Here is a 26,509-nt window from a genome sequence, read left to right as displayed (position 1 = left end):
AATCTTGTTTCCTTTGGCATTTTTAGAAAATAACTAAACTACAACAACTAAAGGAGGTGACTGTATAAAGAAATCTATGCTTAAACAAACATATAGGGGAAAAAAGCATAGCAACTTGTGTTTAGTATGCAATAATATCAACTACAAGAGTTTACTATTGATTAGGAAAGGCTTACAAGTTTCTGGAAGAACCTTCACATCTTTAACAATACCATATATTTAACAATGGTTCTTTTTATTGCTTCTAAGATTGAGAAGTCGAATGAAATTATGCTGAATTTATGGTTCAAAATTATTTTCCAAACACTTAATGATTATAATTTAGGATAAATAACACTTGGGAAAAAAGCAAATCTTTTATAATATGACTTTCAATATACAGCCTTACTTTAATTCATTCTGATTCCATTACATTTTTATTATTTTGCATTGGTCCTGAAAATTTAATAAGAACTGTGTTTCTATGTATAGAACTATCTGCATAAATCCATTTCAACCCTCATAAAATGGTCACATTAGTGTTTGAGCTTGCAAAACTAATAATTTTCAAACTTTTGAACTTAGAATGAAATGTAATTTTAATACGAATAGAAAGTCTGACTATGTACAAGAGAAGGTAAAGTTTTCAATCTTCATATTATCAGAAACATCATAAAGAAAGCTAGATTTATAACACACTTCTATTCCTATGTGCATTTGAAGTATGTACAGTAAAATACCAACACAGCTCTCATGTTTCAATAGGGGGAAATGCAAGCAAGAGAAACTTTCAAAGTATCCAATACAGCAATCTCCATAAAGCCAAAATTAGGCCAGAAAACTACAGTTGATTTCATCCTTTCAAATTCTCAAAGAAAAATTTTGTCAAGTTTAAAAATAGAAAGATCAAATTCACTGAAAAACTAAATTGGTTCTTTGATCAAATCTTGGGAATACTGCAATATCAAGTATTTACTGGTTTTACAAGAGAAACAAAATGGGCACCTCCGATTTTACATTATTACTTACTTACATAGGAACGTTTTAAAAGTGAAGATCTGTGACAAAACATTCTACATAGACGACTCAAAAATGGAGCAAGGGATATTGCTCCTCAGCACATTTCCTCACCAAATATAGAGAAATTTACTATTAGAATATAAGCTGTGTGTGGTAAGAGGGAAAAAATAGATATGGTGTCCCAGTCTGTTAACAAGGACAAAAAGGCTCTGAATAGGTCACCATCTTCAATTCTGGATAAATTTCATATTTAAGAATTCTCAAATGCTTAAAATGGTGGTCTTTTCAGCTACCCATCCTAAGAAGTCAAGTACAAGCATGCAAGTAAATTCACAGGCACAGAGGATCCATGTTAAAAACAGTTAAGGTAGCTGTGATGCAACACCAACAATTTGAATGGCCCTGACACACTCAAATATTATCTTAATTATTCAACGAAATCCCGAAGCACTCTTGCTAGTCTTGGTACACTGCTAAACACTAAAGTAGCATGTTTTTCCATGGTTTTAGCTTAGCTTGAAGAATTTTTACACTATTAAGAAAAAAATTAAAGTATTTCCCCTTTTTCAATTTACACAGACGTTTAATTAGCTTTATTTACATAGCAGGGATTTTGTTTTTCAGTCTCCAATGGTGCCTAGGTAACATCATTAGGCAAGAATGCCAGTTTAAAAGAAATCTATGCAGAATCCTAAAAATAACAGATGTTGATGCTCCTCAAGAAGGGGCAAACTTGAATATATCAGCAGCTCTCTCACTCATACAGGTGGTAAATCAGTTACTCAGAAGCAGTTCTGTTGCAGTCTCTACATCCCATGATTTTGAAGACAAGGCCACTATTACCGCATTCTGTAGAGAAGAAAAAGGGGACGAAAAAATTAATTCTCAAGGAAATATTTTTAAAATACTGAATCACTCACTGTCTTTATATTGAAAACCATCTTCTTTTTATCTCTGTTGCCTTGCCACTTGTATGTGCATTAAGAGCTTCTAAAACCAATGATTAGAATCAGAAAAAGAAAAGGAAAAATCACTGATTTTAATAATAGGAAGTTTGTTTATTAACAAACTTTAGAGTATTTCTGAACCACTTCTGACAGCTAAGGATATGCTGCAAAGATTTAAAATCAACCATATATCAATATCAAAATGCCTTTTTTGTTACTTACCCTATCAAAGCCCATAGCACATAGGTTTTCTATTTTTTTGGTGTATTCTGGACTAGAAACTGGTGCTCCAGCATACACATGTGCCCAAAGTCGAGCCGTCTGTTTGAACATTTCAGGATTTTGTTTGTACTATAAGAGGAAAAAAAATTGATTGACATGACAACACAGTTGTAACATCCAATATAGTGGCTCAACTCTTAACTGCTTAAGAACCTGCTTTTTCTAAATAAAACCAATATAGATTTAAAATATGATTTACTTTCCATTAAAAACTATGTCACTCAAGAAAAGATTAACCTGAAGCTATAATTTGTAAGTTATATTGACAAAAGACACAAATAACATTTATCAACTTTAATCTCCAATTTCAACAAATATAAGTAGCAGAAAACTAAGTGAGGTACTAGAGATGTTTCTAAACATTGTGTAGGGCAAATGTTATACAACTAAACACAATTATACGCTTCTAAAAGAACATAGACATTAATAAGTGTGACCAACTTTTGTATCAACCACAACTCAGGCTAGAATATACAACTGGACTTTGCTGTTCTGCAAGAGCTGTATTAGTGTACAGTGATTTAAGAAAACCCATATGCAAAGTCCTAACTTACAGCATATATTTTGGGATGATTATGAACTCACCATACAGTACTTTTAAAAGATAAGACTTCCTATGTGCATTGGAAAGAGGTAAATTTATTCTCAAATATTCCACTATTACTTAAGCAAAGTATAAATTTAAAATAACTGTTTAATTCACTTTAATATTTCTTTTTAAAGTATTTTACACATCTTTAATACTGTGTTTGAGTATGTTAAAAATCAATAAATTGTTTTCACTATTACATATTACAAAATAATCTTACCACAAGGAAGGAAACCATTTCCAAATTTAGTTTCAACAGAAATGCTCATGTGTCAACATTGCAAGACACTGAAGTAGAGACTCAAAGGTAAGTATAAAGTCTTTCAAAAGCAGCTATCATACCTGATTTGCTACTACTGCATCTTGTGGATCATCTGGTTCTGCAGCTGCCAACAATGCTTGCAATGACAGTAATACCGTGCGGAGAGTCATTGCTGCTGCCCTAAAATGAAAAATAGGGAAATATCAAATTAAGAATAATCTGCATGATAAAAGCAAAATGGATGTTTTCTGAATAAATCGCAATAACTACTGGAGCTAAAAATAATCCAGGTTTTAGCTTAATAATTGAGTTACAGAAATTTATAATTACACATCTGCCTACTTTTTTCTTGTTTACAATGAATGAGTCTCTCTATTCTTAAGATAATTCAAGCTGTCCTTGTTTTTTTGTCTTGTTACCAATACCCTTCTCGTAAGCTTTATCCACTGACTTACTTTCTATTCGTTTCTCTAGGCACAAAGTTAAAATAAAGTGATATGCTAATATATGGAAATTTCTTTCAAAGGCACCCTAAAAACAAATAAGGTACCATCAAGCAAATACCTTTTACTTTCAAGAAAGCCTGAAATCATTCCATAACATTCAGAAACACAGCAAGTTTTTTTTGCTGAAAATACAACTCTTAATTCATGCTTCCAAATATATTTATAAAGCAAATATGTATCTAAAAATTGTTATTTACCTAACCAACAAAGATTCACAGCATTTCTGTTAAAAAATTGGCCAATTAATATAGCAATATTTATAAATATAATAAGCACAAAGTGAAATATTTAAATATTTGATGACCTTACATATGCCCATTTTACCACATAAATTACATCATTATAAACCAGTCATTTTCAATAAGGTTCCTCATTTTGATCACAGAACAGAGAAAATTTCTGAGTGGCTGCTTTCTCAATTTTCCCAAGGATAGCACCATTTTACATGCTTAGAAGGTTAATTTATTACCAACAATGGATATCTTAAGACAGCATGTTTTCTCCAAAGAGCAGCATCAACATCAACTGAGAACTTGTAAGATATGAAAATTCTCAGGTTCATCCCAGACCTACTGAATTAGAAACTCTGGTTTAACAGGTATTCCAAGTGATTCTGATGCAAGCTAAAGTCTGAGAAATACTGCTTTAGTGCATTACAGATTAAGCTAATTGAGAAAGGCTGTTCTAAACCGATTAAATCAGTTTCACCTCTTTAGGTCTCTATTAGAGAAAAATTACATCACGAATAGTTCTTTAAAATACTATCAGAATGTTTTTTTTTTACTGATCAATATATTCTTTTAGAGGAACAATAGGAATAGGAAAAAAATTGGTTTGATATTTAAAAATGAGCTGAAATGCTAAACTAGTATTAACAAGAGAATAAGATATTAAAACCTTTTAAAACCATCATATAATTTTACGTAATGGAAATTTCTAATTCTGAACTAGGGCTGGGAAAGTAGAAACTGTTTTTCTAGAGTAAGGTTGTAAATTTCCTAAGAGTTTACATAAGTAATTTTTAACTAATATTTGTAACATCTTTAAAATGGATATTCTTTTAAGACAGATGTCAAAGCATAAAAATCCAAATTTAGTCCTTATATGTTCATTCTTTGTCCTGCCATAATACCATAACAAGGTTGAACTCTTTCTGAATTAGAAGCATACTACTGAAATTTCATTTTGTTTGGGTAACTTTAAAGAGAATGTTGAAAGGCACATGCACATCAAAAGCTGCCTAAATGTATCAGCATGAAGTTGACTTAAAACACCCAAAAAGGACAAAAATACAAAATGGCACAGAAACAGAATATACAAAGTTGAGCTGGCTACTCTAATATCCCAATGGACTTAAGCATCCTAATTAAAAATCCCATGCCGTGTAATCATTTTAAACAAAATCTTAATTTAAATTATTTTAAATTAATACAATTGTTTCTTTGAAGGAAATTTATATGAATACTGAAGAAAAAGCTTTACTCGAAATAAATATTTCATATTAAAACGATTAAATTCACAGTAATTATTTTAATTTGCAACAAAACATAAAACAATGTAAAATAAAAGCCATCTAAATCTTAGCAAAATCTTAACATTACAAAGTAGCATTATATATTTATAAACATTTTAAAACTTCATGGGCTCTCAAAAGAATGAAGATGGGCCCTTGACTTACACCATGTATAAAAATTACCTCAAAATGAATCAAAGACCTAAATGTAAGAACTAAAACTTAGAACATATATGAGAGAAAGACTTCATGACATTGGAGTTGGCAATGATTTTCTCAGACATCGTCAAAAGCACAGGCAACAAAAGAAAAAAATAGAGAAATTAGTATATAAATACATCAAAGGTAAAAACTACTGTGTAGAGAGGAGGGAAAAGAAACCTTCCTGTGCAAAGGATATAATCAGCAGAGTGAAAGGCCACCCACAGAATGGGAGAAAATATTTGCAAATCATATATCTGAAGAGGGGTTAATATCTGGAATATTTAAAGAACTTCCATGCCTCAAGTACAAACAAACTCGATTAAAAAAAAAAGATAAAGGACTTGAACAAAGATTTCTCCAATGAAGATATATAAATAGCTAATAAGCACATGAAAAGATGCTTAACATTAATAATCATTTGGGACATGTAAATTAAACAATGAGATACCACCTCACACCCATTAGGATGATTCCTATATATATATATATATATATATATATATATATATATATATATAAAAATATAAATAGTTGTTGATTAAGAGGTGGAGTAACTGGAATCTTTGTGTACTGTTGGTGGGAATGCAAAATGGAGCGACTGTTACAGAAAACAATATGGCAATTAAAAAAAAAAAACCTGAAAACATACAGCAATTCCACTTCTGGATACATACCCAAAATAATCGAAAGCAAAGCCTCAAACATATGTGTACACCCATGGTCATAATAAGATTTATTCATAATAGCCAAAAAGTAGAAGCAAATCAACTGAGTATACAAAATGTGGTATACACATAGAGTGGAATATTATTCTGCCTTATAAAGAAAATCTGACACCTGTTACAACATGGATGAATCCTTAGGACATTGTGTTAAGTGAAGCCAGGAATAAAAAAAACACTATGATTCATAAAGACAGCAAGTATAATGGCGGTTCTAATGGGCTGGAGGGAGGGTGGAATGGGAAGCTTAAGGGGTAAATAATTTAAGTTTCGTAAGCTGAAAGAGTTCTGCGAGAGGAGGGATAGGGTGGAGAGAAGAGGCAGAGCCCAGAGGAATTTTAAGGCAGAGAAAATATACTTTACCATAATGATGAGTACATATAGCATTATACATTTGTTCCAACCCACAGAATGTACAAGAGTGAACTATAACATAAACTATGGATTTTGGGTGATTGGGATGTATCATTGTAGGTTCATCAACTACAACAAATATACCACTCTGGTAGAGAGAATGCTGATAATAGGGGAGGCTACGCATGTGTGTGGACAGGGTGTATATGGGAAATCTCTACCTTTCTCTCAAATTTGCTCTGAACCTGAAACTGCTCTAAAAAAATGTAACGTCTTGGGGGTTTTTTTGTTTTGTTTTTTTTAAAAAAAACAAGTTCTGGAGACTGGTTGCGCAACAATGTGAAACCCTTATTACTCAACTACACTTTAAAACAGTTGAGATTACAATATTCTATGTCAATGTACAAAAAACAAGATAGCAAATTTTATGTCACGTATTTTACAATTAAATATTTAAAAAAAATTTAAGTGATAAATTCTTCCCTTAGATATTTATAAGCTCTTTTATTTGAAGTCTTTATTGGGAAGACGCAAACTATTACAGATCTCTGGAGTTACCACTTCAAGAATCAGAAACTAAGGACATGTTAAAAGGAATAGTTTGCCCTCAAAACTAAAGGAAAAATCTGGAGCTGTAATTTTTGATTCAATTCATAACAATTTTCTCAGTCTCAATGAGAAAAGGTTATGTTTTCTGTATGCTTAAATATTTTCATTAAAAAATGTTGGGTAGTGTTTATAAACCATTAAGAATTGGTTGAACCCTTTAGAGTATTCAGGTGTGGTGGGGTATCAGGTCAGTAATTTACTCTCAAGTCATTCAGGTAAAAGATTTTGGCTAGTTTTTAAAAAATAGTTTCAACTTTTCTATAAGTTCGGAATCATTTCAAAGTAAAATTTAATTAAAAAAAAGAATTAGTTGAATAAAGCATTCTAAACCTTTCAGCAAATATAGATTATCTAGCACTTTTTCTTTTGAAAATAGTTTTATGAATTCTGTAAAAATGACACCATGTGGCAGAAAAAATCTAAATGCAAAGTTTTAATAAGTTTAAAACAAAATTAATATCAAAATGAAACCTGCTCTCCCAGCCCTAAACACTATAGACACTACAACATCTTTGATGGTATAAAGAAATGTATACATTTTTTGACTGTTCAAATTTTTAAATCTAAATTTAGTAATAGAAAAAAACTACACAACTGAAAATACAATATTTTGTTCCATTTATTGTTCTTTTCACAAAGTACTGATTAAATTCATATTGCATTGAGATTCTTAGGACTCAGTGTGTAAAACTAGCCTAAATCTATTAAAAACAAATCCTAACAGGCAAACAGGAGTAAGAAATTTCAAAATGTTAGCTAATTTTAATGAAATCAGTGGATATCAATGAGTACCATATAAGTCTATTTCCACTCAATTAATTTTGCTGATATCAAAAGCAGTTAACTCATGACTATTTAAATATTCATTCATATGGACTCATTACGGCCTTTAGCATGTAGAACAAGCATGTGAACTGTTTGTATTGTTGACTAATTTCTCTGTTAAGGATCTTCCAGAAGATCATCAATAAATAATCTACATTTATTTAAAACACTGAATGCTAAAGAGAATGGTAGTTCTGTTATAATTTTTTATTAAAGTATTAAGAGCAGAGTAAAATGCTGTATAGCTGGATAAATTTTTATTTATGTATACAGCCATGCAACCACCACCACAATCAAAATAAAGAATATTGCCAGCACTCAAAAGACTGACTCCTGACCCTCCCATTCACAATCCTTGCTTATCCCCACACTACTGTCCTAATTTCTATAACCATAAATTAGTTCTGGCTTATCTTGAATTTTATAAAGCAGAATTATACAGTACTTACCTCATTGTGTCTGGCTTCTGTTACTCAGCATGTTTGTGAGAATCATCCATGCTATGTTGATACACTTTTTATTAATATGTAGTGTTCCACTGTATAATTATGCCATTATATATCCATTATCTTGTTGATAGACATTTAGGTTATTTCCAATTTGAATAAATCTGCTATAAATATTCTTGTACCAGTAGACCTATGGTAGATCTATGCATTCATTTCTCTTGAATTTCTCTTGGATATATGCCTACGAGTTGAAGTGCTGGGTCATATTGATAGTGTATATTTAGTTTTGGTAGCTATTACTGGTTGAGTGGTTAAACCACATTCCTACCTGCAATTCACAGGAACCATTCACAAGTGTATAGTAGTATCTAACTGTGATTTTCATTTGCATTTCCCTGATGACTAATGATGCTGAGCATAGCTTATTGACCATCTACATATTCTCTTAATGCCTGTTCATTATGGAAGAGTAGTATCACTGAATAAAATTTTTATGTGTTGTCATTTTCTTCCCCAGGTAAACAGACATCATTAGTCATAACAGGTGTCAGTGGGGGAAAAAAATCAGAAAATAGTTTCCGCACAGGCTAAATTATAGAGTTAAGAAATAAATCACACATACGTAAGTTGTTAAATATTAAAGGTAAATCACCATCCATATGCATTTATAAGAGATTAATAAATTTTCTTGCATATCTGTCCCAAAATATTCACTGTTTATTCAAATTATTTTTCCCAAATATTATCCTGTAGTTGTCTTCAAATTCCAGTTCTGAAGCCTAAACATTCACACTTAAACATGGATATCCACTAAATTATATCTCAATAAAGCTGGGGAGGGCAAGGATAGAACGAACTTATGGATATCCAATCTCACCTATTTCATCTGAAGTATCTTTGATATCGTTTAATATTTCAATTGTACAGATATCAAACAAGACTAAATCCAGCTAGCTATTTCACCTGTCTTAGGAAATGAAAATAGTTGATAAAAAAAGTTTTTTTGGTACAAAAATTCAACTCTCTCCCTATATACTCGTCATAATCTTTCAACTATCTATAGAGAAATAATAAAAAGTGGTAGTATTGCTGGCTTAACTCTGAGCAAAGAGGAAAGTCAGTGGAAGATTTTAGTTTGGAGCTTTGTTTTTAAGGGGACAGGTAGGAGGGAGAGTATCATTCCCATTGAGAAGAGACTAAGTAGGGGAAAGTTAGAGCATAGGGGCAGTACACAGTAATCATTCAGGCGAGAGGTAATGAAACTTGGACCAAGGTGTTAGTAGTAAAGCTGCTAAGATTTTGCGAGGTTTTACCAACAGGATTTGCAAACAGGGTACAGGGTACCAGAGAATGAAGACTCAAGGAGTGTGATGAGGTTTTGGTCTGAGAAACTGCAAAGATGTCAATAACATAGATGAGGTGAAGCAGGTTTTGGTTAGGAGGGTATCTGAGTTTTCAACATGTTTAAGTTTGTGATGTCCATTACATATTCCAGTATGTTAAGAAGGCAGCAGGACATGAGTCTAGAGTTTAGGAAAGATAAATTTGCGAGTTGCTAGTATGTAAATAGTAAAGTCATGAGATCAGATGAGCTCACCAAGGAACTGAGTACAGATGGAAAGGAGCAAAGGTCAAGACTTAGCCCTGAGGCATTCTCATGTGCAAAGCTCTAGGAGAGGAGGGAGGAAACAGTTAAGGAGTCTGGAGGTGGGCACAGGAAGGGAAGAACAGAACTGATATCCTAGAAACCAAATGAAAAAAAGTAAGATGTCTCTAATACTACAAATATACATTAATACATTAATTAGAGCTGGGGGCCTTGGAGATGACTTCATAGGTAAAAACGCTGAGGCCAAAAAATTCAGTAAGTTATGAAAAGTCAAAAATCAAATGAATGACAGAAGATAATTAGGTGTATTCCACACTGTCCAATATTTAACAGTATGGAATATAGATCGAGAAATCATATCTCAAATGATGACCTACTGAGGGAGAGGCCTTACTCAGATGTGCTATTAGGATGGAAAAAGAAAACAAAACTGAACCTGAAACTCCAGTTACTAAATAAACCAAATCATCCATACACTGAATGTTATCATTCCTGTTTCCATTCTTTTGCTTCCTTAACAAACGAACTTATTACTGTTTCCTCTCACTCCAATATCTTTTTATACCTCTTGTCTTAGTCTTTCCATCCATAGTTTTAGAACAAGCCAGGCTCTAGTCTAAGAGAATTATATAAAACAACTCATTTAATCCTCTCAATACTATTAAGTAGGTATAAACCCCACTTTTTTCAGATGAGGAAACTAAGGCACAAAGAGTAAGTGATTTTCTCAGGAACCCACAGCTTAGTAAATGGCCGAGTCAGGATTTGAACATAATGGTTCCAGAGTAAGAAGTTAAAACATTATACTGCTAAGATCTACTCAGACAAAAAGAAATAAATAAAATAACAGCACTATAAATTCCTATGCAAATGAAGATATCACCTACAAAAGTATTCCTTCTTAGAAGCTGAGAACCTTAACTGTGCTCAAATAACACAACTTTTAACACTTTTGTTACCCACTTTCTGTCCAAGTCAGAACTGATTACTTCGCAATACATCTTTCACAAATATCTTCTTGAGATAGCAAAGAATAAAATTTACCAAAATAACAAAGACTTTTCAAGATGTAAAGCTAGCACCTGACACTATCCAATAAGTAAATATAGGTTGTGATCTCAATTATCACACATTTTCAATTATGTACTTAAGAGACTTCATAAAGTTGTAATATTATTGCCAAACAAGAGAAAGTATAATATATGCTTTTGTTTTGAGGCAGTTACTCATTTAGCAATCTAAATATATTGTTATAGTGTTGGAATTCACATGAGGGAGAGGAGAAGGTAAATTCAAAATCTCTTACCACTGATCTTTCAGGATATCCAAACAAATAGCCCCCGTGACAGAGCTAATATTAGGATGCCATATTTTAGTGATAAACCGGACCTAGAAATATAAAGCACACTTGAGTTTTTAAGTAACAAAAATAAAACATATATAGTTTAAATAGAACTGCAAGAAAATGAAATCCTCAGATTAAAAAAAAATGTCCATACTTACATTACATCATTTTGCCTAAGTGAAGGGAGGGGTGTAGAAGACAAAGCATTTAGTTAAGCCAAATGTTGTTACTGACGTACATTTCTTTTTAAACCTTTTAATAAATGCTCCGCCTTTAAAGAAACCCAACAATTACTAGGTGTTTACAATTTATCTAGCATAATGTTAGATGCTATGAGAAATACAACACGGACTAAAATCCACTTAAGTAAATAAAGTGTACATAAAATCAAAATATAGATAGTAAATGACAACTTTTTTTTAGGGCAAAGTAGGGTGTAAATAGGTTTGAAGAAAAAGTAGGCAAAATCAGTAGTATGTGGAAGCACAAGTAGTGATTGTAAGATTGCTCCTATTTTTTCCATAGCAATTTTTTTCTCAAATTCTTTTTTAAAAATAATTCAACAAATATTTGAGGGTCTATTATAGACACTGAGGCTTAGACTTTAAGATATTTATTTAAAATTAAATAACTAGTTAGCAATAGAACAAAATGAAAACTCATACAATCTAAGATTTTGAGTCTCTACTCACCTATTTATCTTAGCATAGAAAAACACAAAACGAACAAAGTGAAAATGCTAACTCTTATCAGATCACTGTGAAATGAAATCTAATTCATCAGCTCTTACTTACGAGCTTGTGGAGGATTATTATTATATCTGACACATAATAGTGATTTGAGTCAAAATTCCTTTACACGTAACAGATTACTATGAGCCAAGGAACATTCTAAGTACTTTACAAAAATTAACTCATCAATATATGCTCCGAATCTAAGCTATTTATGGAAAGACGTTAAACAGTTTCTACTTCGCTCCTTGTGACTTGATTTGTCTGTACTACCCATACCTACTTTCTCACCTAACATATATGCCATCTGAAAAAGCACTTTAAGTCATGAATGACTTCAAAACACCTAAAACAAATGGACATTTGCCAAGATCCTTTTTACTTAAAATACTCTTAATGATTTCAATGATATCTACTTCTCTCCATCCACAGGACCACCATCTCATTAAAAGAAACTATTATTCTTCACCTGGGTTACTGAACAGTCTACTGACTTTACTGCCTTCAGTTTTGCTCCATCTAATCCATTCCCCACACTAAAACCAAAGGGAGCCCTTGAAAACAAATCTGATTCATGTCATTCCTCTATTTAAGGCCCTTTAATGACTTCTCATTCCCTTTATGTAAATAAATACACATTCATAAACTGGCCCTAACGTACCTCTCACTTCCACCCCATATTCCATGCACTTGCTCAACAAGTCATATTAAAATTTTTTTCTTTTTGCCTTGGGGCCTATACATGTTTCTTCTCTCAGTAACACATCTCTGCGCCCTCTTCTGGCTAACTCCTACTTATCCTTCAAGTTTCAGCTTCCATATCACTTCTTCCATATCACTGTTTCCACAGCACCTGTACTTTCTTATGTGATAGTCCTGATCACACTTCTATAATCTCTTTCTTATTTATCTCTTCCCTAAAAGGCCCAGTATCTGTCCTGCTTATTAGAGCATGCCAAGTATCTAAAGTGCCTAATGCTGAATGAATATGCAATTAACATTATGGCAAACCTGTTAATTATAAGGCTAAATAGTATCCCACCTGGATATGATGCAGGTCAACTAAGAGACACAGAGTACAAATGTTTATGTACGATAAACATTTCTTCATAACAGATATAACCCATAATATCCACATCTTAATTTTTACCATTAAGTTCAAAGCATTGATACAAAATAACCATATGCCATAATTTCAATAATTTAGCCATTTCAGTATTTTGTGACTTTAAAACAAAAGTTGTTCATATTTTCAACAAGAATGAAAAACAGAATTTTAAATTACCACTGAAGATGTCAGAAGGTTTATGGTTTAAGCAAGTGATCTAAGGCTATGTGAGCTGTACATCTTGGTTTTTAAAGAAGTCTTCAATACACAATTCTCTATAGACACTACATGAAAAGCATGCATATATACAGAACTAAGGAAATTATTAAACTATTCCCTACTCTGTATTATATATATAATTAGGAATAAATAGCTTTAAATTTGCAGATGGTGTAATAAAGAATTTAATTTTCAGAGGACACTCCATTATCCATCAATACAAATATAACTGTCTAATAAGTAGTTCTTATGTGGTCTACCACTCTATCTCATACTCTGCTCTTGTTATTCTTTATCAACTACCTCCTTTATTAGATTTTGCACTTCTCTATCTCAAACTTTAATGTCACCAGTGGTACCCCACATGTATCCTGAATTATGTCCTATTATTCTATACCCAGTTCACATCCACTGTATGTCACTTTCTCCCACAGTGCCACCCACAGTGCCACCATCACTGTCCTGTAACAAAAATGTAGAATCAAAAGAACTTGAAAGGAATGAAGTGTAAGAGTAAGTAATGATACAGTACCAATCAGTAAAAAATTCAAATCTCTCTATATATTTACTATGATCTACTTGAGTCACATTTGACTTTGATTATGAAACAGATATGGGATGGTTTACAGTACTAAAACATTTACCAGTAACAATTCAAGTTGCCTTATTTTCACAAACAAAGCTAATTGAATTAGCACCATTTGAGTTAACTTCAGAACATTCATTAGCTTTGAGGCGCAGTCAAAGAATAGAAACAAAAATCTTAATACTATTTACATGGTTTTACCAAACTGAAATGAAAGAACTATTCTTAGTTGATACCGGCACATCGTCATCAGTAGTCTTATCTCCTCCTATGGGGTGCATGAATATATGCATCCTATATTCATTCACTCTTTAGTTCAACAAATATTTCAGCAACTACTTCATGGTAAATGTGAGCTCATTGGGAATTTCCAGTTTCAAACTTGGAACTCAAGGATGTTACTATATGAAACTAGCTTCATCTATCTTACTGTACAAACGAAAATGCTATTTTATTTTAAAGATGCATGTGCAGATGAGCGGATTCATTAAAGGCTATGAGCAGTGGAATTTATACTCAATTTCACATATAAAAGTATGTTTATAACACCAAGGATAGAGAAGAAAATTCACAACCTAATCACTAATATGTAACTAGACAAATCATTGAACTGGTTTTTCTAATTTAATGGGTTTTTCGTTAATAGAATATAAATTAGAATTTACTCTAGAAATAACAGTGTATGCATTGAATCAAATTTCTTCTACACTATATTCAGCTGCTTCAAAGACCATTTTTTCTGTCTAGAAGTAAATCTTTTACTCTTCCGGGCAATAATTTATTACAGAATAATAATAGAAAATACTGAGGCCATGTTAAGCCAAATCAATGTAAGTTTTCAATTTTGTGCAGTTTTAGCTGCACAGTAGTAAGAGAATATAACCACTAACTTCAATACTTTTTACCTCATAAGGCTTAAATTTAAACCTGAGCCTACATATTAAACATATGTGAACAGAATTCAGCAAGTTTACATAAAGTATCCTCCATTCTCTCCATTATATTTACCAATCAGTAAAAAATTCAAATCTCTATATCTAGAACATATTTCTCATATGCCCATTAATATTTATTGCAAAAGCTTAATACCATAAATGAGATGAGGACCATATTTTTAAAAATACTAAATTCCAATTACTAAATGACTAACTGGATAAAGCCAGAGGGAGACAAATTTGGGTTGATTAAAGGAAGACCTTTCTAAATCTTGAAGCTACCTCAATATAGAATGGCTGAAATTAGGATAGTAGTGGCCTAAAGAACAACATGAGCTAGTAGTAGTAGCAAAACATCACACAGACCCCAGTTCTCATGTTTTGAGTCTATATTTCTCACTGTACTAAAAAGGAGTGGGGGCAGGAGGGATTAATAAAACAGATTTCAAAGATTAAATGTAATAATCCCCAAATAATGCCTAAGTTAGTGCCTAAAACAGCCAGAACCACACAATCATTTTGAAGCTAATTATAGACTACAGAGGAAAATAATCACTTTTAATAATTTTTTTCAATTACAGTTAATATACAATATTAGTTTCAGATGTACAATATAATGATTAGACATCTATATAATCTACTAAGTGACTACCCCAATAAATCTAGTACCCATCGAACACCATACAGTTATTACAATATTGACTATATTTCTTATGGTATACTTTACATCCCCATGACTCTTGTAACTACCTATTTGTACTGCTTAATCTCTTCCCCTTTTTCACCCATCCCTTTAACCTCTCCCTACATCTGGCAACCAACAAAATGTTCTCTGTATCTACGAGTTTGTTTCTGTTTTGTTTGTTCATTAGATTCCACATATAAGTGAAATCATATGCCATTTGTCTTTCTCTGACTTACTCCACTCAGCACAATAACCTCTGGGTCCATCCAAGTTGTAGATGGCAAGATTTCAAAGACTTTTGAGACCACATGAATTGCACAACTTCATGGTTTTTAGTATATTCAGAGTGCAACCATCACCGCAATCTAATTTTGATGATTTCATCACCTCAAAAAGAAACCACGTAACCATGAGCAGTCACTCTCCATTCCTCCACACCCCTAACCCCCAGTCCAAGCAACTACCAATCTATTTTTTTGTCTATGGATTAGCTTCTTCCAATGTTTCATATAAATAGAATCATACAATGTGTGGCCTTTTGTGTCTGGCTTCTTTGATTAAGCATGATGTTTTCAAAGTTCATCTATCTTGTACCACATGTAAGTACTTCATTCATTTTTATAACCAAATAACATTCAGTTGACGGACAGTTAGGTCAATTCCACTTTTTAGCTATTATGAATTGTGAGAGTATAAACATTTTTGTACAAGTTGCTGTGTGAACATGTTTTTCATCTCTATCGGGAGATACATAGAAGGAGAATTGCTAGGTCATAAGATAACTCTACGCTTACCATTTTAACCAAATTATTTCCCAAAGTACCTCCAATATTTTATGTTCCCACTAGCACTGTATGAAAATTTCAATTTATAGAGGAAATTTAAGTGTCAATGCTACCATATTGCAAAACCAAAAAGACTACTCCAAGAGAGGCCTCTTAGGGTGATAGTCATTGGTTAATGCTAGCTAATATTTCCAGAGTGCTTAACTCTATGCAGGCACTGTTCTAAGTATTATATTTCATTAAATCTCAGGTACCATCAATTATTTGATATACCATTACTGTACGTACCCCCTATGAAAAAAACGTTGCCAATAAAATTATGACACACCATCCCTTGAAAGATGTAACCTGATTTCAGAGGCGTTAAAAATATGAGAAATGTTTCCTAGAATTATTGAAATATAGTTCTTTTCAGTGGGCTCCAACCTTTTTGGCGCTGGGGACCAGTGCTCCTATGAGAATCTAATGCCTGATTATCTGAGGTAAAGCTGAGGCTAGTGTTGGGGAGCAGCTGCATATATAGATGAAGCTTTGCTCACTTGCCCATCACTCACCTCTGGCTGTGCGGTCCAGTTCCTAACAGGCCACAGACCGGTACTGGTCCGTGGCCTAGGGGTTGGGGACCCCAGTTTTACATAGATTAACTCTTTTAATCTTTACAATCCTATGAGAGGACTTTACAGATGAGGAAACTGAGGTACACAGCAGTTAGATAGCTTGTCTAAAATCACAAGGCCAGATAAATGGCAGAAGAAAGATTTGCACTCTGGCTAAATGTTCTTGTTCTTGGCAGAATCATATTCACTGTTTCAGAGATTCTGCCCTTTCTCCTTCCTCATCAGGATCATGGAGGAAGAACACAGTGGGCTTTTTGGGATCTGGGTTCTATTTAACCTCTAGCCTAAGTTCCTTCATTAATTAGGACCATTTTAAAGAATGTTTCAGAAATGGCACATATAATTCTTAGCACAAAGCAAGTGACAGCTGTTACTATCATTATTTAAGAGTAATAATGTAGTGGTTGAAAGCAGTTTCTATTGAGGTCTTTATTTCTTCCTCATTTTCATTTAAAAAAAATAGGCTATGGGGTCATCCTTAACTCTAAACATTTTAAAAACTTCTTTTCTTAATTAAATTCATGGTATTCTCCAATTAAAGCACTCTCAAGTGACTACTCATTCTAATGATAATATTGGCAACCTTGACTGAATCCAGTGGACAGCAACCAGGATGAAGATTAAAATTAAGTCACAGATATAAGATGAAAGCTTAATAGTGGACATCTCTAAGACATATTGACAAACTGTTTTCTTTTTTTGTACATGAGTCATTTAATAAACACAAACTACTTTTATAATATGAAAAAAAAATGAAGAAAATAAAATCAACCAAACTTAAAAGGTAGAAACAACTAAAACGTACACAATGGCCAAATGGATAAACAAAATGTGGTATATATGTACAATGCAATACCATTTAGCATTAAAAAGCAATGGAATTCTGACACATGCTATAATATGGATGAATCTTGAAGACATTATGCTAAGTGAAATAAGCCGAATACAAAAAGACAATATTGTATGATTCCTCTTAAATGAGGTACCTAGGGCCATCAAATTCATACAGAGAAAGTAGAACAGTGGTTACCAGGAACTGGGGGCATGGTATAACAGGGAGTTATTGTTTAATAGAAAAATGAGAATGTTCTGGAGATGGATGATAGTGATGGTTGCACATCAGTATACTAATGCCACTAATCTACACACTTAGAAATGGTTAAAATTATGAATTTTGTTATATACATTATGCATTAAAAAAACAAAGAACAAAAAAAACCAGGCTTATCAGAAAATAGATGTATATAAGCAACAGAATAATAGACACCCCTACTGGTATATGGCCTAACTCACCCTGAACTTCCATTACTGTGTCTATTCTTCCACTACTGTGTCTACAACCAGCATACAGAATAAGTGAATTCCAAAACATTTTCTGAGTGACTACTATCATGTTCAAGGGACAGTACACTGTTAGGAGCCACAGAAAATATAAAGGCATATATATGGTCCTTCACTTTAAGAGCATAAAAGTTAGTGAAAGATACATATGCTCAAATAACAGAATACACTAATTGGTACCGAGTTTGTTCTGGTACGGTATAAGTTATATAAAATGCTACTTAGAGAGTAGAGGGAGAAACAATTTGATGGGCATAGCTTAATGGAGAATGATACTTTACCTATACCTCAAAAGAAAACTTAAATTTTAAATGATAGGAACAATGATTCAAGTGAAAACGACAGAAAAGTGTGAAAGAATAAGCATCGTCTACAAACAGCAAATAACCTAGGCTGGTAAATGAGACCCATGCTGTAGGTGAGGGTGGCAGAAGAATAGGAGGGAAAAGACTGGGGTCAGGTTGCAGGAGGTTTTAAATGCAAAGGATAAATAGGAGTAGCAAAGATGAAGGGTGAATAATAATAGGCAAAATTGGGAAGTAATAAAGTTGAATGCCTAAACTAAAATGGTGATGATAGCAAAAGTAAAGACAAAGGAAGCTATTCAGTCAAAAAGTTTAGGTTAGTTCTCCTTGCTATACATGATGCTAGAGTATTCCATTGCCTCTTTTAACATTCATTACAGCTGCAGTTATGCTCTTTTTTCCTTCCTGCTGGAATGTGTGCTCCATGAAAGCAAGGGCAATGTAAGTCTTAATTATTGCTATATTGGCACAGAGTACTCAAATAATTGTTGAACAAATTTAGAACATACTCTTCCCTAAAAAAACATACTTCTTTGAGGAAAGTAAGAATTTGTATAAGGATTTTCTATTTCTGGGAACACTATTAAGTTTTTCCAGACCTAGAACTTAAGCCATTGTTAGATGCATATCCTATTCCTGTCTAGAGACATTACTAGCTGCCTCTGAGTAAGCTTGCTTTTCATTATAATTTCAGAAGCAAACCATCTGCCATTACCTGAAATCTTGTCCACACTAAATTAACACAGTCAACAACTCAAAAAAACTGTAATTTTAATAAGCACTAAAATATGTATTAATTAAATGGGCCAAGAAATATATTTTAGAAGTTTGTACACAAAAATAGGCTTACAATACCTTAGGGGGATTAAATGGATATGTTTCTGGTATTTTTATCTCTAGTTGGTATCTTCCTCCTAAAAAATGGGGAAAACAGAAAGTTAAGAATGCTGCTAATCTCAAATATGTAAAGCTAAATATAGTGATAGAACTTATTAAAACATGTACTACTTTATATTCGATTATAACAAATTCATTTTAAAGCTGAAATCCAAAAAAGGAAATCATCAAAAGCGCTAGTCTTTAAAGGTTATTTAAAGCACACAGAACACCATTTTAAACAACTATATTAGCTTATCAGTGAATAATAGGGTTACAGATAAATGAATACATTAAATCCAAACAATCCAATGCCAAAGATTTCATTGGGACAATTAAGTAGTATAGGTTGTTTCTTTTTGTTTCCCCTAATCCACAAGAAAAAAATGGAGAGAAAACAAAACAAAACAAAAAACAGAAGTCAGGCAGGGAAGGAGGTATAAAGGTATAGATGGTATAGAGAAAAAAGATATATAGATTATGCCATAAACTGAAAAATCTATTTCTAGCTGGTTCTCTCAAGTGCAAAAAAGTCCCAAACTTTTAACTTGTGCCCTAAATTAAATGCCAACCTTTCCTGTTAAAATTTTAAAAATAAAATTCAACAAGAGGTAGATAAAAACAAAAAAACTGCTTTCTGCCTCTAAATGGGCACACAAAATACAAAACTTTGTTACAAAGAGGTTGTTCTCACCAGTAATGTATAGAAGGCAACGTTCTTGAGCAACTAGCAGCTAAATATGTTATTTTAAGAAGTTTATCTAGCTTCCCATACCTGGGGTGAAGATAACTGCCTCTGAGGAAATTCTGAAAAAGGAAGTCTTGTAGTATATGAGAGGCTGGCTTTGAAACTCAACTCTAAGGAACCTTCCAATTCTAAGATTTTATGATCTATTAACAGAATATTCACTATTCCAAAATATAGCAAATAAAACTGTGTTACTGGAATATTTACTTAAGAAACTATGCCTGGAATTCATGACAAAATAATCGAGAGATGGAGCAGATCAAAAACTGGCCATGAGTTGACAGTTATTAAAGCTGGCTGATGAGTGCATGGAGAATCCATTATATCATTTGCTGCTTTATATGTATATCTGACATTTTCCATAATAAAAAGTAAAATAAAACAAAAGCTGTGCACCAGGAGAGATATTAACTTTGAAATTCCATACATTCAACTCTCAGTATATCCTAAATTTTCTCAAATCCTCCTCCTCTATTGTTAGGAATAGATAGATCAATGCGGATCTGGGGAAAAACAAAAGAGCAATCCACTTGGTAACACTTTTTTCAAGCCCTTTTTGGTTCCAATTCTTTTCTTGCTAATTCTTTTTAAGAGAATCCCACAGTGACTGATGCATGTGTTGGACTAGATGTCTGAATCATAAAAGCATATGGCAGCAGTAAAATACAGTCTAAACAAACAAACAAACAAAAACAAAAAGACAGATAAGAGAAGATTATCTGAAGAAATTTTGTGAATATAAAGATAACTGTTTATGTTCAGAGTTATAATATAATAAATTTGGCCTGAGAAATATGTAGGTTCTTTTTCCTTCCTAAGAACCTTACTTTTTTTCTGATTAAATTCCAGATTAGTGTCTCTATAACCTTTCATATGAAGTTCTTCCTCCTTGGAGAGCCCAGATATATACATAATTCTGAACCCTTGAGTCCTCCAAATCCTATTTCTACTTCATATGTTATTAATATGCTGTCTTGATTATCTGATAACTTTCAAAATATAACCACCATAGCATCAATTGATATAGATCAGAGTAATACAACTAAGGGAGCTTTAAACTGCCTTATTCATATTATAATAGCTTTCATTCTAAAACTTTACTTCTTGAATAGCTTTTACTATTAAAAATCTGTAATCTTGAAATTTAACTTAATCCAAAGTGAAGATGGGGAAAGGATGAGATTTTAAAATATCAACAATTCCATAAATTCACAACAACTCTTAGGAAGAAAGGTTCAAGAACTAAATTGTTCCTTTTCCATTGAGCTGTTAAGACAAAAGAGAATGAATTAAGTAACATGCACAACACAGTAATTTTTCCATGGATATTCTACTTCTCAATCTGAGTACTTTTAACACTACATAAAACAGCTGCCTCATTACCTAATAATTGTTATAAACAATTTAACATCCCACATGTAAACTTTTGCCTTAGTTATTAGTCAGATTGAAAAAAACTTAAAAACTAGTAAGAGATCTGCAATAAATATTATCAAAAGTTTACCCATGTTCATAAAAAAATGTGGCTAAGTTTATGCCTTTGAATAGTGCTTTTCTTAAAGTGAAAACTTCTCTTCTATAGTTTTATGATAAAAATATAATTTAATCTATCTCAAATATATAGCCAAAAAGCATATTAAAACTAATCTTATCAAATACTAATGTCTCACTTAGTGGCATTAGCAGAAGCAAGCACTTCGAAATGACCAAACTTGTTTTTAATTAGCAAAGAATATGGTATATTTATAACTTAATCATCCTAAAATAAGTGTATATATTCCAATTTTTTTTAATTTATCTACTTTTCTTATGCAACCAAGAAGGTAATGAACATTTTGCCTATCTAGTTCAGGAAGTGCCTTTATACGTATCAATTTGCCAGAAGAGCTCTAGAACAATAATGCTACTGCTCTATTGTCTTTTAAAATACATCTTAATAACCTAAAAAAGTAATTTAAGAAAATTTATAACGCTTGCTTTCAGAAAGAAGCTAGTACAGTCATCCCTCAGTATCTGCAAGGGATTGGTTCCAGGACACTCCCCTCACTACTAAAATCTGAAGATACTCAAGTCCCTTATATAAAATGGTGTAGTATTTGCATATAACCCATGTACATCCTCCCATATACTTTAAATCATCTCTAGATTACTTATAATACTTAACACATTGTAATGCTATGTAAATAGTTGTTATATATTGTATTGTTTAGGGAATAATGATAAGAAAAAAAAGTGGGTACATACAACCATCTAGGTCTAACTACACAGTACATGTCAGCAACAATATAACATTTTTTCCCCCATACAATATACTGTCTTAACAAGAACTTGATTTTTATAAGATAACTAAAGATCTATAATCCATCTAATGACTATTAAAAGAACTAAATGAATAGCTCCCATGAAAGTACCTAGATGAGGTCTGGCACATAGGAAGCACTCAATAAATAATATAAAAAATTAAATAATGTCTGAAAATGGTTTATATGAACTATAAAACAGAAAATAAGATTTTATCATTTAAGGTTTAGTAGGATATAACTAAAGACATTCTAGGGTCTTTAAAAATTTGAACAAAAACAAAATATTCTAGAATATCAGGTTCTTCTGCAAGTTTTAAGGTAACTGTTCATTACATAATTACGGAACCACTACATTCTATTAAGACATAACTACCGCTTCTAATATTCAGTCAATCCTGGTTAATTCAAAAGCAGAAAGTGATGAGAAACAGGCTTTGAAGTCAAAGGCTGAGACTGAGATCCCAGCTCTGCTATTTAAATGTTTGACTTTAGATAGTTACTTAACTTCTGAGCTTAAGTTTCTTCATCTATGAAACTGTGATAACTACTTACCTCATAAGATTTATTTCAAAAATTGAATGAGAAACTACATATAAAGCTCTAATAAATAAGAACTTAATAAATACTACTACTACAAATTGTTATGATTTCTACCAAATATCTGAATGTCTATTATATGCAAGAACCTTGGTTATGCTACATAACCCTAATTTATAATAATATTCATTACCAAAGAATTGTCTAATGAGGAAATAAAATGCTATAACGCTTCTTTATCATACCACCCAATTTCATGGTGTAGAGTAACTACAGATTTAGTTTGTGAACACAAAGTTCAGCAAAACTGCCTTCTTTTCTGTATGACTTAAAACAATCACTCAAATCTTTACTAAATAAAGAAAATTAAATATCTGGAATACATCCTGTATGAAGACATATGAGTGAATGAAATGCTAAATGACAAACAGGGGAGGAGAATTTTTTTCAAAAAATAAATATTTTATCAGTCAGAAATTTAAGGCAAGGCTTGTTATAGATACCATATGAAGAGTAACTGAGAATCTATAGTCCATATGTTAGAAAATTAACATATAGAAGTTTTTATACTATCGAATTCTAATCTATATTAACCTGTAACTTGGCTCTACTAAATCTATTTTGGGGAAGAAAAAAATTAGCTAAAATTCAGTAAGAAAAATCAGTCTAGATAAGTTTACCTATATTATTTAAAAATTGCTGTATATCCTAAGCCAAATGAAGTTACCTTCCATGTAATTTATAATAGATACTCTTAAGATTATTCTGATTTAATGTTTCAGACAAGTTCTAATACGCACAATATTTTGATACAGAAAAAAGTACTTGCCTTCATATGGTGTGTCTGGAGGTCCTGCTATTTCTCCTCTTAATTCTGTAAAATTCTCATCTACAAGATCTACTTTAATTTGATTTTTGCTCGTCTTAAAAATAAACAGAAAATAAATGTTAGTTATACCAGCAAGAAAAAAGCCTATTATAAAGTATTACCTATAAAAAAATTGTGAAACCCCCTCTTTCATTTGCTTATATATCTGCTCTAGTAAAAATAGTTTGTGTTTTCCTAGAATTAGCCATTTTAAAAATTAACAAATTTTCACTTCAATGTTTTTAATGAAATAAAACCGCTTTGAACAATAGTGCAATGGCTTGTTGACTTTTTAGGAATGTTTAGAGACAAACAGCAGACACCTACTATTTTATATTTGCCAACTTTATGTATGTTAGGCCCAAAGTGATAAATCTTTTCATCTGTAGATGAACAATAAGATACTATAGCCCCAGGCAACATGAGTTCTATCAATATAAACAGAAAATTCAGGGTCATTAAAAGCCATTTAGGCTATAAGCTTTCACTTGAACTAAAGCACAACTTCAGATGTCTAGGTTAACTGAAATACTACACCATCCACACAGATAGTTAAAGCTCAAGACATCTAATTAATTTCTCTTTCCATAAAAATTCTGTAAGCCTAAATGCCTCACGAGAATCTTCTAACGCCTTCTTCAATTTGTTTTTCTGCTTAGTTATTTCAATAACAACGACCTACTTTCAAAACAGATTTTTTAAATTTATAACACCTATTTTGCCCTTTACACTTCCCAAAGTACTTTCGTATCTACAGAATCACTTCAATCTCTCAATCTGTTCTCAGAGTCAACAATGATTCAGAAAACCCTCCAGTGGGATTCACATTAATGTTCATAAGTACCTGTACGCAAATGAGCTCTCCACTTGTATTTTCTGACCTATACTAGTATCTATCTTACTGGTCTGTATTCCTAATACAGGTCTATATTCCTAATGAATTATTCCTTTTCTCAATTTTTAAAAATATCCAAGTTACTTTTTGGGGGGTTGCATTTCACATTTTTACCTAAGTAACACAATGTATCAGAAAGCCTTGAGAGATTTCAAAATTTTTGCTTTTGAACCTACCTTCTTAAGCTTGCTTACTGGATAGAACAGTGTATTATATATAAGGTCCTTGGGCTTCCTCTCCCAACTCCTTAAAGACACCATTTTTATTCATTCTATACTAAACAGTTTTAGTACAGAAATGTTAAGTACAGAAAAAACATATACCTTAAAACCAAAATTTTAAAGATTTCATGACTCCTAATTAAGCTTAACTTATCTTTTAATAAGAACATAGGATTAATAAACTTACTTTATGCATTCTAAAATCAAATATTCTAATTAGTACTGGTTTATTTCATAACTTTTTTTTCACTTGGGATTAAAGTATTTCATATTTTTCTGAAGGTAAATTTACCTCAAATTAAAATTAATTATAAAAGTGCATAATGGGAAATTTCTTCCTGTGCCCTAAAAATATCATTATCATCCTTGGTATTTGTGGTAGAGGATAAAATGCACAATTTTAGCAATGGTGAAATATTTTGACCAGTATGCACAGGAATAAATAATGTTAAAATGAAAACCAGAGGCATCATACTTTCACTGACCAATTTAAGGAGTCACAAGTTTAACTGCAGATTTCCATCTCTTCCCTAAGATTTCTAAGTAAAACAAGAGTAACAGGATCTTGCAAATCATCAATGCTTTCAAAGTTCTCTATAGCTTCCTACAATACACCCTTCCCAAAAAGAAGTAAATAATCCAAAAGTGTCAGTAGCAGGATTAGATTTAACATTTGATGGAGGGGAGGAGGAGGTAACAGAAATTAGAAAAGCTGCCTTCTAGATTGCCCCCAACTCTCTGGTTAATAAAATGCTAAAAAAAAAAACTAGTATTAACTTTTATACCTCTGTCCTCATTTTTCTCTTCATTACCTTTAAATTATAATTCTGAGAAAAATGGGTCTTTTTTCACTATAGAGAAAGAACACTATCAGTGTATGAAAATTTTACTAAATTAGCTCAAAGAAATACAATCATCACGATGAAACCCATTATAAAGAAGCATTCTATATGGTCTTTATCTGCACGTAACCAAAGATAAAAAGAAAATGGAGAGCTAAAGACAAAAATTTTTTTAGATTAATTTTTACATCACACAACAATTATCCTTTATTACCTCCACATTTTAATTCAAACATCCAGTTATTCCACAATCCAAAACTCCAATCCCAGTGACCCCACGAGCTAACTTAAAATTCTACTTAAGACTCAGGAATGTAAGGAAGACAAGACATGGAAAATGGCAAAATATGATAAACAGTATTAGAAAAGGCATGGCCTTTGGAGTCAGACAGATGTGAGCTGAATCCTAGTTCTGCCACTTACTTGTGGTGGTAATTCAGACAAGTCACTTAGCATCTCTCAATTTTATTACTGTAAATGAGAAAGCATACCTCGAAATTAAATGAGAATCTCCTGGCTAGAAGTAGCAAAGTTATGCCTCCCCTAACAATTAATTTAAAAAACCTTTGATTTCAAAGCCCTATTTCATAAAATATATTCATAGTTCTGTTTCCAGTCTAAGAATGAAAACGTAATTTCTAAAAATAATAGTATGTTTATTCATTTTAATAATTGCAACAACCAGGGAGGCT

At 32.1% G+C, this 26,509-nt stretch overlaps 1 protein-coding gene across 4 annotated transcripts in view; it reads right to left on the bottom strand.

Annotated features, from left to right (window-relative positions):
• Positions 1 to 214: 214 nt before the first annotated feature.
• UBE2K (ubiquitin conjugating enzyme E2 K) overlaps positions 215 to 26,509 on the bottom strand; it is a 51,654-nt gene continuing 25,359 nt past the window's right edge. For 3 of the 4 annotated variants that reach the window (XM_039844998.1, XM_039844995.1, XM_039844997.1), the window contains exons 2-7: positions 23,821 to 23,914; positions 19,383 to 19,441; positions 11,177 to 11,259; positions 3,160 to 3,259; positions 2,169 to 2,297; positions 215 to 1,848 (exon numbers count right to left, since the gene is read on the bottom strand). In XM_039844998.1, coding sequence (XP_039700932.1) covers positions 1,774 to 1,848; positions 2,169 to 2,297; positions 3,160 to 3,259; positions 11,177 to 11,259; positions 19,383 to 19,441; positions 23,821 to 23,914 — 540 coding nt within the window. In that variant the 3' untranslated portion in view covers positions 215 to 1,773. The remainder of the gene's footprint in view (positions 1,849 to 2,168; positions 2,298 to 3,159; positions 3,260 to 11,176; positions 11,260 to 19,382; positions 19,442 to 23,820; positions 23,915 to 26,509) is intronic. The other variant, XM_039844996.1, reaches the window with a different exon arrangement.

Source organism: Pteropus medius, unplaced genomic scaffold (genome assembly GCF_902729225.1).
Source record: "Pteropus medius unplaced genomic scaffold, Ma_sr-lr_union100, whole genome shotgun sequence".
Lineage (NCBI taxonomy): Eukaryota > Metazoa > Chordata > Mammalia > Chiroptera > Pteropodidae > Pteropus > Pteropus medius.
The sequence above is the reverse complement of the archived record's forward strand: the minus strand, read 5'-3'. Positions and strand labels throughout refer to the sequence as shown.